Here is an 11,973-nt window from a genome sequence, read left to right on the forward strand (position 1 = left end):
TGGTGGTGAAAGTGGTGGTGGTAGTGGTGGTAGAAGTACTGATGGTAGTGGTGGTGGCGGTAGTTGTGGTAGTAGTGGTGGTAGTGGTGGTAGTGGTGGTGGCGGTAGTTGTGGTGGTAGTGGATGTTGTAGGGATGGTGATAGAGGTTGGTAGTGGTGGTAGTAGTGGTGGTACTTATTATAGTAAAGGTGGTAGTGTTGGTTCTAGTGGTGTTGTTTTGGTGGTAGCTGTGATGGTTAAGGAGGTGATGGTAGTTTAGGTGTTAGTGGTGGAGGTAGCAGTGTGATGGTGGTGGTAGCAGTGGTGGTTGTAGAGTTGATGGTAGTGGTGGTAGCAGTGGTGGTGGTATCAGTGGTGGTGGAAGCAGTGGTTGTGGAAGCAGTGATGGTGGTAGCAGTGGTGGTGGTAGCAGTAGTGGTGGTAGCATTGATGGTGTTAGAAGTGGTGTTGGCTGTAGTGGTGGTGTTAATGGTTGTGGTAGTGGTTTTAAAGTTGTTGGTAGTAGTAGTTGTGGTAGTGGTGGTGGTAATAGTAAATGTGGTAGTAGTGGTGGTAGTAGTTGTAGTAGTTTTAGTAGTGGTAGTTTTGGTAGTAATGGTTTATTGTAGTTTATGCTATGGGCGAGTTACTGAAACCGGAGAGGGTAAAACAAAATGATTGTAAAAAACCGCTTACGACGACGGCAGCTTAAATACGAGATGGAAAGACCATGTAACGCCGATGAGAAATACAACACAAAAAAGTAATAGAAAACAACGACGACTGAAGTGATAAAAGCGGCGATGTCAGTGGTAATTGAAGCGCCGGAAATGTACAAGGAGGATTTGAGAGTTATTTGTTGCCGCAGGTATAGACAAAAAAGCGATTGATGGTAACAATTGCAATGATATTAATTACAACGGGGACAGGAGCGAAAACATTAACGATGGGATTGATAACAAAGGAGTAAAAAAAAAGTTCCGGCCTAGGTCCATAACAATTCTAAATTAGATGCAGGATTGAAACTAAATCTTACACACACTAGACAACTGTCAAAAACGATAGTTTCAGTTACCTACCTATCCCATGTTTTTAAAAGGAGTATGAAAACAATCCCTTGATGTTTATACTGTATGTGTCAGCTACTGTTCCAAAGTACAGAACAATACATTTTAATTCGGATATTGACCGGGACGAAAAATGAATATTTATTCTGCGCTTAAGTAGCACTAAGAACTCGAGGAAATACCTTTAGCATCTTATTCAACCTTAGAAAATGCTGGCTGAAATTGGTGACAACATTCCCCAAGACTATATTTAGGAACACCTACCTACCTACATCTAAGCAGATAGTCATCTTGATGCTTTTTTACAATCTCTAAACGCAATCGGAAAGGGTACAAACCGAGTATTGCCTTTGATACTCTATCCGAACATAAAAGGTCTAGTCTACATACCGAGTATTGCCTTTGATACAATTGCCTAACATAAAAGGTCTTGTTTACATTATCGATTATTGCCTTTGCTAAAACCTTCAAACGCAATAGATGTAGGCTATATAACGCGTATTACGATCAAACGCTACAGTTCTGGGCTATATACCGAATAATGTCTTAGCTTCAATCTCCAAGCGCAATAGTACACTACATACCGCGTATAACCATTGGCTCACGCCATAGTTCTAGGCTACATACCGAGGCATGACTTTGGTACAATCTCCAAACGCAACAGAAAAGGTTTACATACCGAATATTGACTTTCTTACAACCTCTAAATGTCATCGATAATCTTTTAAGATATTAAAATATATAATGCTAAAATTTACAAACCTAGAATAATGTATAATTTCCACTATCTTAAAGATGTCAAAAATAGAACACTCTTACCTATTCTAAACAAATCCTAATAAAACATTCTAGAAACAAGCATATGGGAAAGCAAAGTTTACTTTATTGAATCCAGGTCTCATAACGATCGAAAAAAAGATTATCATACAAAGAAATACTAAATTTAAGGCACACATACATGTCACTTAACTGAAAAATTAAATTATGATATTTATAATAGTCATGTATATCCCGAAAATCTAATGTAAATAATATAAATATAAATTATATGGTAAAGAACATCAGTGCAATCCAATGACATAACCTGAGGTTGCAAACACAGCGTTCCCATTGTACTATTTTTAGAAAGCCGATTAATCCCCCTTCCCTGTATAAATATGTGAATCATGGTTAGCACTTATGTCTAGGCCATACCTTCCTCACGTATAAAAGGCCATTGAGTTCAAATGTCAGACACATTCAGCTCTGAATATCTATCATCTTGGTGACATATTGATATACAGTCCGACATTCAGTTGTCTTTGAGTTTGATTTTGGACAAAGATTATTTATAATGGTACGTACAAATATATAAAACTAATTTGCCATTGTTTAAAATATTTATATCTTTACATGTATATTCTGTGGACAACTGCTTAAGCATATACGTGTATATTTTAAATCATTCATGAATATTTTAAACATGTATTTGCAGGAGTCAGCTAAGGTTCTTTTCATGGGAATTTTCATCCTGATGGTCCTCCAAACAGCTTCTGCGACATTTGGCTTCGATCCTCTAGAATCTACGGATTGTTCGGTGGAATGCCTTTTTGAAACACTGCGAAGGTACACCTTGTGCAACTGCCCAAAGAGGCCAGTTAACAGAACCCGCAAAAAGCACAGGAAACAAGTTGTGTTTCGCTACGGGAAGTGAGGAAAACATTGCAATGTCTAATTGGTAAGTACATATATTCATATGTTATCATTTCCTTATAAAAGTCGCAGCCACCTTTAAGATTTAATTTATCGCAATTGTGCTTTAATTAGCCTAGCTGATGTTTGTCTTATCAGATTCTTGCTGGCTTTCTAATCGAAAACTTATTGTTATCTTTGGTGGATGCAAGATCGCTTCGTAAGTGTCATATATTTATTTTCAATTGATAACTTTTGATATTTCTTAGAGGTCAAATTTTCTTTTTTATATAACAATAGTTTGGAGTGGTCGACAAATCATCTTGTTCCGTTTTCACGGTTTCTATTTATAGCTCACTGTTTATTAATGAGTTGTCCAGCTTCGCACTTCCGTCTAAACCGAAAGTTAGTGTATGGAAACGAGGCTGGGGGAAGCATTCTCGTTTTGGCGCTTAACCTTTTTACGTAAACAACAGTATAACTCTGGTCCCATCGAAAATCACGATGTAAGCATACTTGCTTTATTATTTTGTTGATCTATATGTACCTTGATATTTGTTAAACTATGATCTTCATGTTTACACTATGCCATTATTACGAAACAATGATAACAATGTGCTTTCTGTACAACTGTGTAGTGAGAAAGCACTGTATGTTTTAAGGTCAGTTTAATGCTGTTTTCTCACATTTACGTCGTTAATCGAAATCTGATCTAGTCATTTCTGTATGTTTTCATGATTTCTTATGTCAACGTATTCAGTGATCCGTACCTCTAGTCACAGAGAACGTTAGGATGCTTACTGTTTATTGTTTTTGAATAACGTATCTATTTTTAGACTTCTATTGAGAGCGATGTTAATGCAAAGTACATGGGAAGTAACCGTTGATTTATTTAGCTTCTGTGCATCTATGATTTATTTCCCTTGTTTCTACTGTTCATAAGGTCTGGAACTAAACTGTTCCGTGTACAAGGGTTTAACCCTTTGATTGTTTCGGCATTTAATAAGAAATGGATTTAATTGGATATTACTTAAACTATCACTGTCATAATGTTCTAGTCGTTGATGTTTAATGCATTTTAGTGGCGTGATTATTCTTTATAAATCAGAAATATATAGATCTAAATATTCTCTCGATTTACTTATAATATGCTGTATTCATTTGGTACAAATAACACCTATATGACTGCAGCATCTTATGGTGGGCTTTTGGCATTTTTCTTCACTGGCTAAGAATGATCACACCTCTGAAGTGACGGATAGTTATTATACTAGTAATACATCGTTGTTTTTTGTTTCTTTCACAGCAATTTACCAAATTCTCAGGACAATAAAAATGGAAAATGGAACAGTTTTCAACGTGTTTGGACTCCCCTTGAACGTTGTACTGAGATAGGTTTATCTGTCTGCACTACGGCAGAACAGTAAATTGATCATTCGACTGGAACTGTGCCTGGAAGATGGCGGACGAAAAGGACATCCCCGTTTTGGAAGAAAGAACACGAACTATGACAGAGAAAGGTTTAGAGTACAAAAAACACATCAAACGGACAGAAAGAGACAGTGCTCTAAAAAATTTGACTAGTGAATCTGACATACTTATCAGTATTCTAGATGAAACAGACGATCATGGTGTAATAAGAGGTGGATATTCGAAGTGGATGACACTGTATGAGACCCTCCTTTACGTAAATGAGGATTATCAACAGCTCCTCACATCTGCAGAAATCAAAGAAGATTCCTTTGAATCAAAGGCTGAGGGGTTCACTGACATTAAACGTCGTGCTGAGGAGAAGTTGATGAGACCAACACAACGAAGTGAAATGACAATCTCGCAAAAAAGTGTAAAAAGCAACGCCTCGAGCAGGATTTCTATCGAAAGAATTAAGGAGAGCCAAAGGAAGGCAGAACTTTTGGCGAGAAAGGCTGCCTTTCAGGAAAGACAGAAGATAGAAGAAGAAAAGCTAAAAACGAAAATGAAAGAAGAGGCGTTAGAGTTAGACACTGAAATCAAAGTGAGTGAGGCGAAGGAAAAAGTGTTGGACGAGCTCGAAAGCGTGTTACAGGACGATAGACTGTTTTCTAATATGGAGAGCCCAAAGACAGGGGGAGCAGACCATCACCATGGAACTGTTGGCCCCAATGCACAACAGACGTCAGTGTGGCAACCATACGTGCCACATTCCGATTGGACTCCTCAACTGAGAACGACATCGAAAAGTGCAGTTTCCGAGCCCCATATCACGTTCCAGGAACAGACAACGACACATGCCCAACCATCTCAACCGGCATCTAGACTTGCGACGACAGGAGCAAACATGTATAGTGACTTAAAAACTGTTGACAATGCTGGACACACCATTGCTCAGTACTTGAGCCGAAAGGATGTTCTGAAGGGCAGACTCTACTCTTTTAGTGGCAAATGCGAACACTACTTGTCATGGAAGGACACATTCACATGTGTTATGCTTGAGGTTGGTGCCAGTCCAGCGGAAGAACTTGACATGTTGTTGCGCTGGGCAGGTACAGGCTCAAGGCAGATTAGCAGCATAAAGTCTGCCAACTCGGACAATCCCCAACTTGGATTGTTCCGTGCATGGGATAGATTAGACACACAGTATGGCTCACCTGAAAGAGTAGAATTGGCCCTCAGAACCAAACTTAACAATGTACCAAGGATCACATTTAAGGACAAAATGAAACTTTTTGACTTATCTGATGTGTTGGCCGAAATTTCTGCTATAAAAAGCAAACCGAAATACTCAGCTCTTCTTAGCTACTTGGACACTGCGGCCGGTGTTAATCCCACTATTAACAAACTGCCAGTACCATTCCAGAACAAATGGCGTGACAAGGCACTGTTTTACAAAAGATCACATAATGTCTTATTCCCACCTTTCACTTATTTTTGTCAATTTGTCAATGATATGGCTGTTGCATACAATGACCCTAGCTTTGATTTCGATGTTTCACAGGTTTCGCAGGGTACAAGCGACACAAGACAACGCCAACAACGCCCGACTTCAGTGACGGTCAACAAGACATTACAGAACGCGGAAAACGACCTGATCACCTGCCCTCTGCACAGAGACCGACACAAGCTCACCGAATGTAGAACTTTCAAGCACAAGAGCCTGGAAGAACGACGACAGCTCCTGAAACAGAACGGTATTTGTTTTAGGTGCTGTGCAGGCCGACACCTCTGCAGGGACTGTGTTGAAGCTGTCCGGTGCATTGAGTGTAGTTCAACAAACCACTCGACCCCGATGCACGTATTCAGAGCAGCTAGAGATCACGGCGGGGAGAGAGGCCCCAAGCATGCGGAAGAGGGTTCAAGGTCTGACATGAAGGTTGATTCGAAGTGTACCGAGGTTTGCGGAAATAAACCAGGAAAATCATGTGCCAAAATTGTTTTAGTAGACATCATGCACAACGACAGCAAAAGGCCGCCTTTACGAACATATGCCATCATAGATGATCAAAGCAATCACTCACTTGCGAAAGCGGAATTGTTCAACCAATTTGATGTGAAAAGTCCGGCGTCCCCATATTCCTTGAAAAGCTGTGGCGGCCGAGTGACCTTGACAGGCAGGCAAGCAAATGGTTTTGAGGTACGATCGATAGATGGTTCCGAGCGGCTTGAACTCCCTATTCTCACCGAATGCGACCTAATCCCGGACAACAGAAGAGAAATTCCAACACCTGAAGTTGCTGCCAACCACACCCATCTGAGATGTATCGCCGAGTCCATCCCACCACTGGACAATGAGGCTGAAATTCTACTGCTCATAGGAAGAGATCTTATGCCAGCCCACTACATCTTAGACCAAAGGCTGGGCTGTGAAAATCAGCCTTTTGCGCAGAAGCTGAGATTAGGATGGGTGATCATAGGGGAATGTTGCTTGGATGGCAACCATGTGCCACAGGACCTGAACAGCATGAAGACCTTCATAAACAGAAATGGCCGCCCATCTCTCATGGAGCCTTGCGAAAACGCATTCGAAAAGGAGGCATTATTTGCAACCTCCAGAGACGACAATAGGATTGGCCCATCACAAGAAGACAAAAAGTTTTGTAGCTTGATGTCCACAAACATGAAGAGAAATGAAGAAGGGAATTGGGTGGCACCATTACCATTCAAAGAGCCAAGAAACATCTTGCCAAACAACAGACCAAATGCGGTCAGAAGAACTGCCAGCTTCGTTTCGTCTCTTCAAAAGGATCATGTTAAGAAAGAACACACCCTGGACTTCATGGAGGACCTCTTTGAAAAGGGACATGCAGAGAAAGCACCACCACTTGATCCGAAAGAAGAAGCGTGGTATCTACCACTGTTTGGCGTATACCACCCAAAGAAGAAAGATCGTATCAGGATAGTTTTTGACTCTTCAGCCAAATACAACGGATTATCTCTGAATGATGTTCTGATGACCGGTCCAAACCTGACCAACAACCTTCTTGGCGTCCTTATGAGATTTCGTAAGGGCGCTGTTGCTGTCATGGCAGACATACAGCAGATGTTTTACAGTTTCCTTGTAAGACAAGACCACAGGAGATACCTGAGATTCGTATGGCCAGAGGACAACGACCTCAGCAACAACTTATTGGATTACCAAATGAATGTCCACGTGTTTGGAAATAGACCATCGCCTGCTGTGGCAACTTATGGTCTTCACAAGGCAGCAGAGATGGCAGCGTCTACTGTAGGTAAAGATGTCGAAAAACTTGTGAAACGGGACTTTTATGTAGATGACGCCCTTACCTCCCACAACTCTAGTGAGGAAGCCATTGATCTTTTGAAGAGAACCCAGCATGCACTACAAGAATTCGGAAACATCCGGCTTCACAAGCTATGCTCTAACTCTCGTCAAGTTTTGGCGGCGTTCGACAAGGACGACCTTGCAAAGGATCTGAAAGATCTAGATCTGGAAAACGAGTTTCCACTGCAGAGAAGTCTTGGGGTATGTTGGAATGTCCAGCAAGATACATTTACCTTCCGCGTCACCCTAGATGACAACGCCTTCACCAGAAGGGGTGTTCTATCCACAATCAACGGCCTCTATGACCCCATAGGTCTAGCTGCAGCATTTACAATCACAGGGAAACTTCTACTGCGAGAAAGTCTCACCGAAACCCTGGGCTGGGATGAGCCCTTACCTCATCGGCTGTTGGAAAGATGGTCTCATTGGAAGCAATCACTAGATGCGTTGAAGAAAGTGCAGATCCCAAGAATGTACTGCCCCAAGTCAAACGACGACATACAACAGAGAGACCTGTATGTGTATTCAGATGCGTCGGAGAAGGCAGTAGCAGCAGTGGCCTACTTGCTGTCAGTGGACAAGAACGGCGACAAGCATCTAGGATTTGTCCTCGGAAAGGCAAAGGTTGCACCTAAGCATGGTCAAACGATTCCACGACTGGAGCTATGTGCCGCCGTTTTGGCCGTTGAAACCTATGACATCTGCCAACAGGAGCTTGATCTTGACATACACCAAGCACACTTCTTCACAGACAGCAAAGTGGTCCTTGGATACATCTACAATGAAACACGTAGATTTCACATATACGTTGGAAACCGGATAGACCGCATCAGGACTTCCACTAGACCAGATCAATGGCATTATGTTCCCTCATCTCTGAACCCAGCTGACGATGCAACACGGGGAGTGGCTTCCGAAGATTTACCGGAGAGCAAATGGCTGAAGGGAACTTGCCATGCACTGAAGGACAGCGACACTAGCAGGGACATCTCTAAGTTCCCACTTGTGCTACCAGAAGAAGACAAAGAAGTGAGAACTCTCAAAACAGATTTCAATAAGAGGTGTTCTCTTGGTTGTGAAAGGTTTAAGAGGTTTTCATCATGGACCGCGGTGGTCAGGGCCATTAGCCTGATTCAGAATCGACTCAGAACTCTTTCAGCAGAACAGACTCTCCGTGATTCTGTTTATATTCGGGAACTTGCACAACTCGCGGTCATACAGGCTTTACAACACGAAATCTTTGCAGAGGAAATCAGGGCTTTGACAAACAACCGCCAGCTTGCAAAGAACAGTCAAATACGCAATCTCTCACCATACCTGGACAAGGATGGCATCCTTCGAGTCGGGGGACGTCTGAATAATTCGCAGCTGAACTCCACAGTTAAAACCCCCATCATAATCCCTCGACATCATCTCAGTATGCTGCTTGTTCGTCACTTTCACGAGAAAACGTGTCATCAAGGCCGGCAACTAACTGAAGGTGCTGTTCGCAATGGAGGCTTTTGGATTTTGGGCAGCAAGCGACAAGTAGCTTCGTGCATACACAACTGTCTGCAGTGCAGACGCTCTCGGACTAAGCTTGAAACTCCAAGAATGGCTGACCTTCCGTCTGATAGGCTGAACCCAACACCACCATTTACCAACGTTGGCATTGACGTCTTTGGACCATGGCAGATCATGACCAGAAGAACTAGAGGAGGGCAGGCAAATTCAAAACGCTGGGCCCTCATGTTCACCTGCTTAGTTGTACGAGCTGTACACATTGAGCTGCTGGAGGAGATGACCTCATCATGCTTCATCAATGCTTTGAGACGATTTTGTGCCCTGCGAGGCGAGGTGAAGATGATCCGGTCAGATTGTGGCACAAACTTTGTTGGTTCAACCGCAGACTTGGAAGCAAACGTGATAAATGTGGAAAACAAACCACTGAAGGACTATCTAGTTGATTCCGGAATCAACTGGGTTTTTAACCCTCCGCATTCTTCTCACTTTGGCGGCGTCTGGGAGAGGATGATTGGGGTTGCAAGGAAAATCTTGGATGCCATGCTCTTGAATGTGAAACAACTTACCCACGAGGTCCTTCACACTCTTATGGCTGAAGTGAGTTCCATCATGAACGCCAGACCACTTACCCCAGTGTCGACGGATCCAGAGGTTCCCTTTCCGCTTACGCCAGCGACCTTACTCACCATGAAAACAAATCATGTTGTAGAATCATTCAAACTGGAAGACTTCAATGGCAAGGATCTTTACAAGACGGAATGGAGACGTGTTCAGCATCTTGCGGACACCTTCTGGTCCCGTTGGAAAAACGAATATTTGCCAACACTTCAAACCAGACGTAAGTGGCAAGACGATGGAAAGAATGTGACAAATGGAGATGTCGTTCTTCTTCGAGACAACTCCGTTCACAGAAATGAATGGCCAATTGGTGTAATCGTCAGCACCAATGTTAGCGAGGACGGCAGAGTGCGCTCTGTTGATGTAAGGCTTGGGAAAGACAGGAAAGTCTACACTCGGCCTGTCTCAGAGTTAGTCTTACTTTTGTCAAAGTAACTTCATGCATATACATTGTATATTGTCATTATAGAGTAGAACCTGTCATTGCTGGACATATTTTATGCATCTGAACTGCATTGGCTGATTACATGTTTTTCGGATGCATTTTGTCTGTACAAATTGATTATATCGAAGAACAATACTCATTGAAAAATTTTAATTACTCTGTAATACATATTTACTCTAGAATGTAGCTGCAAAAGACAGGTTCTATAGTTGGAAGGTTTTGCAGCAATTTTGAGTCCCTTAAATTGCTGGTTGTTTTACTGATGCATAATGTTTAATGCATAATATTTTGAAATTTAGTAAATATTTTAAGTGTATTTGTTAAGATTGAAGATGGACAAGTCATGTGGCCTTAGACAATTATGTTAATAATGTTAATACAATAATGTTAATGTTTTAGTGAAATTTAGTAATTTCAGACGGGGAGTGTTCCGTTTTCACGGTTTCTATTTATAGCTCACTGTTTATTAATGAGTTGTCCAGCTTCGCACTTCCGTCTAAACCGAAAGTTAGTGTATGGAAACGAGGCTGGGGGAAGCATTCTCGTTTTGGCGCTTAACCTTTTTACGTAAACAACAGTATAACTCTGGTCCCATCGAAAATCACGATGTAAGCATACTTGCTTTATTATTTTGTTGATCTATATGTACCTTGATATTTGTTAAACTATGATCTTCATGTTTACACTATGCCATTATTACGAAACAATGATAACAATGTGCTTTCTGTACAACTGTGTAGTGAGAAAGCACTGTATGTTTTAAGGTCAGTTTAATGCTGTTTTCTCACATTTACGTCGTTAATCGAAATCTGATCTAGTCATTTCTGTATGTTTTCATGATTTCTTATGTCAACGTATTCAGTGATCCGTACCTCTAGTCACAGAGAACGTTAGGATGCTTACTGTTTATTGTTTTTGAATAACGTATCTATTTTTAGACTTCTATTGAGAGCGATGTTAATGCAAAGTACATGGGAAGTAACCGTTGATTTATTTAGCTTCTGTGCATCTATGATTTATTTCCCTTGTTTCTACTGTTCATAAGGTCTGGAACTAAACTGTTCCGTGTACAAGGGTTTAACCCTTTGATTGTTTCGGCATTTAATAAGAAATGGATTTAATTGGATATTACTTAAACTATCACTGTCATAATGTTCTAGTCGTTGATGTTTAATGCATTTTAGTGGCGTGATTATTCTTTATAAATCAGAAATATATAGATCTAAATATTCTCTCGATTTACTTATAATATGCTGTATTCATTTGGTACAAATAACACCTATATGACTGCAGCATCTTATGGTGGGCTTTTGGCATTTTTCTTCACTGGCTAAGAATGATCACACCTCTGAAGTGACGGATAGTTATTATACTAGTAATACATCGTTGTTTTTTGTTTCTTTCACAGCAATTTACCAAATTCTCAGGACAATAAAAATGGAAAATGGAACAGTTTTCAACGTGTTTGGACTCCCCTTGAACGTTGTACTGAGATAGGTTTATCTGTCTGCACTACGGCAGAACACATCTGCTTCGATGCAAATTGCTCAGACGAATTGGTTTACAACCAACATCAAAGGGTATTTGAAGAATGCTGCGGTCAACAAGTCACTCATGTAGCAAGTGCAGAAAGTGAACATTGCTGTCCGTATAAAGAACAAACTACATGTTAAATGGGGTTACAATATGTGGAGTGATAATGGTATAATAGTCATCTTTAAAAGCATCGCCTAATGGTAACTTCATGAGGAGAATTTACCTTTTAATGCGAACTTATTGAGAACAAATCACTTTTTAACCTCCTAATGTGAAGATATTTAGAAGAATGTGATACGTCTTAAAATACCGTTTGTAGAATGCAAGAAAGCAACGGCAGAGAAGAGGCGAAGCAATATTAATTCGCTTCAAAGACAAAAGAGACAACGAAAAT

The 11,973-nt window shown here is 41.1% G+C and overlaps 1 protein-coding gene across 2 annotated transcripts; it reads left to right on the forward strand.

Annotated features, from left to right (window-relative positions):
- The first annotated feature begins 3,056 nt into the window (after nucleotides 1-3,056).
- LOC128205114 (uncharacterized) lies at nucleotides 3,057-11,570 on the forward strand. Of its 2 annotated transcripts, XR_008256175.1 has the most exons (3): nucleotides 3,057-3,224; nucleotides 4,025-10,651; nucleotides 11,452-11,570. XR_008256175.1 is itself a non-coding variant. In XM_052906552.1 (2 exons), exon 2 carries the CDS (start codon nucleotides 4,178-4,180, stop codon nucleotides 10,031-10,033), a length of 5,856 nt encoding a protein of 1,951 aa, XP_052762512.1. In that variant the 5' UTR covers nucleotides 3,057-3,224; nucleotides 4,025-4,177; the 3' UTR covers nucleotides 10,034-11,506. The 2 variants fall into 2 exon arrangements, 1 of the variants encoding a protein (XP_052762512.1); XM_052906552.1 differs by having other exon boundaries at nucleotides 4,025-11,506.
- The last annotated feature ends 403 nt before the right edge of the window (nucleotides 11,571-11,973 follow it).

The sequence above is a fragment of the Mya arenaria genome, chromosome 10 (assembly GCF_026914265.1).
Source record: "Mya arenaria isolate MELC-2E11 chromosome 10, ASM2691426v1".
NCBI classification, from domain to species: Eukaryota; Metazoa; Mollusca; class Bivalvia; order Myida; family Myidae; genus Mya; species Mya arenaria.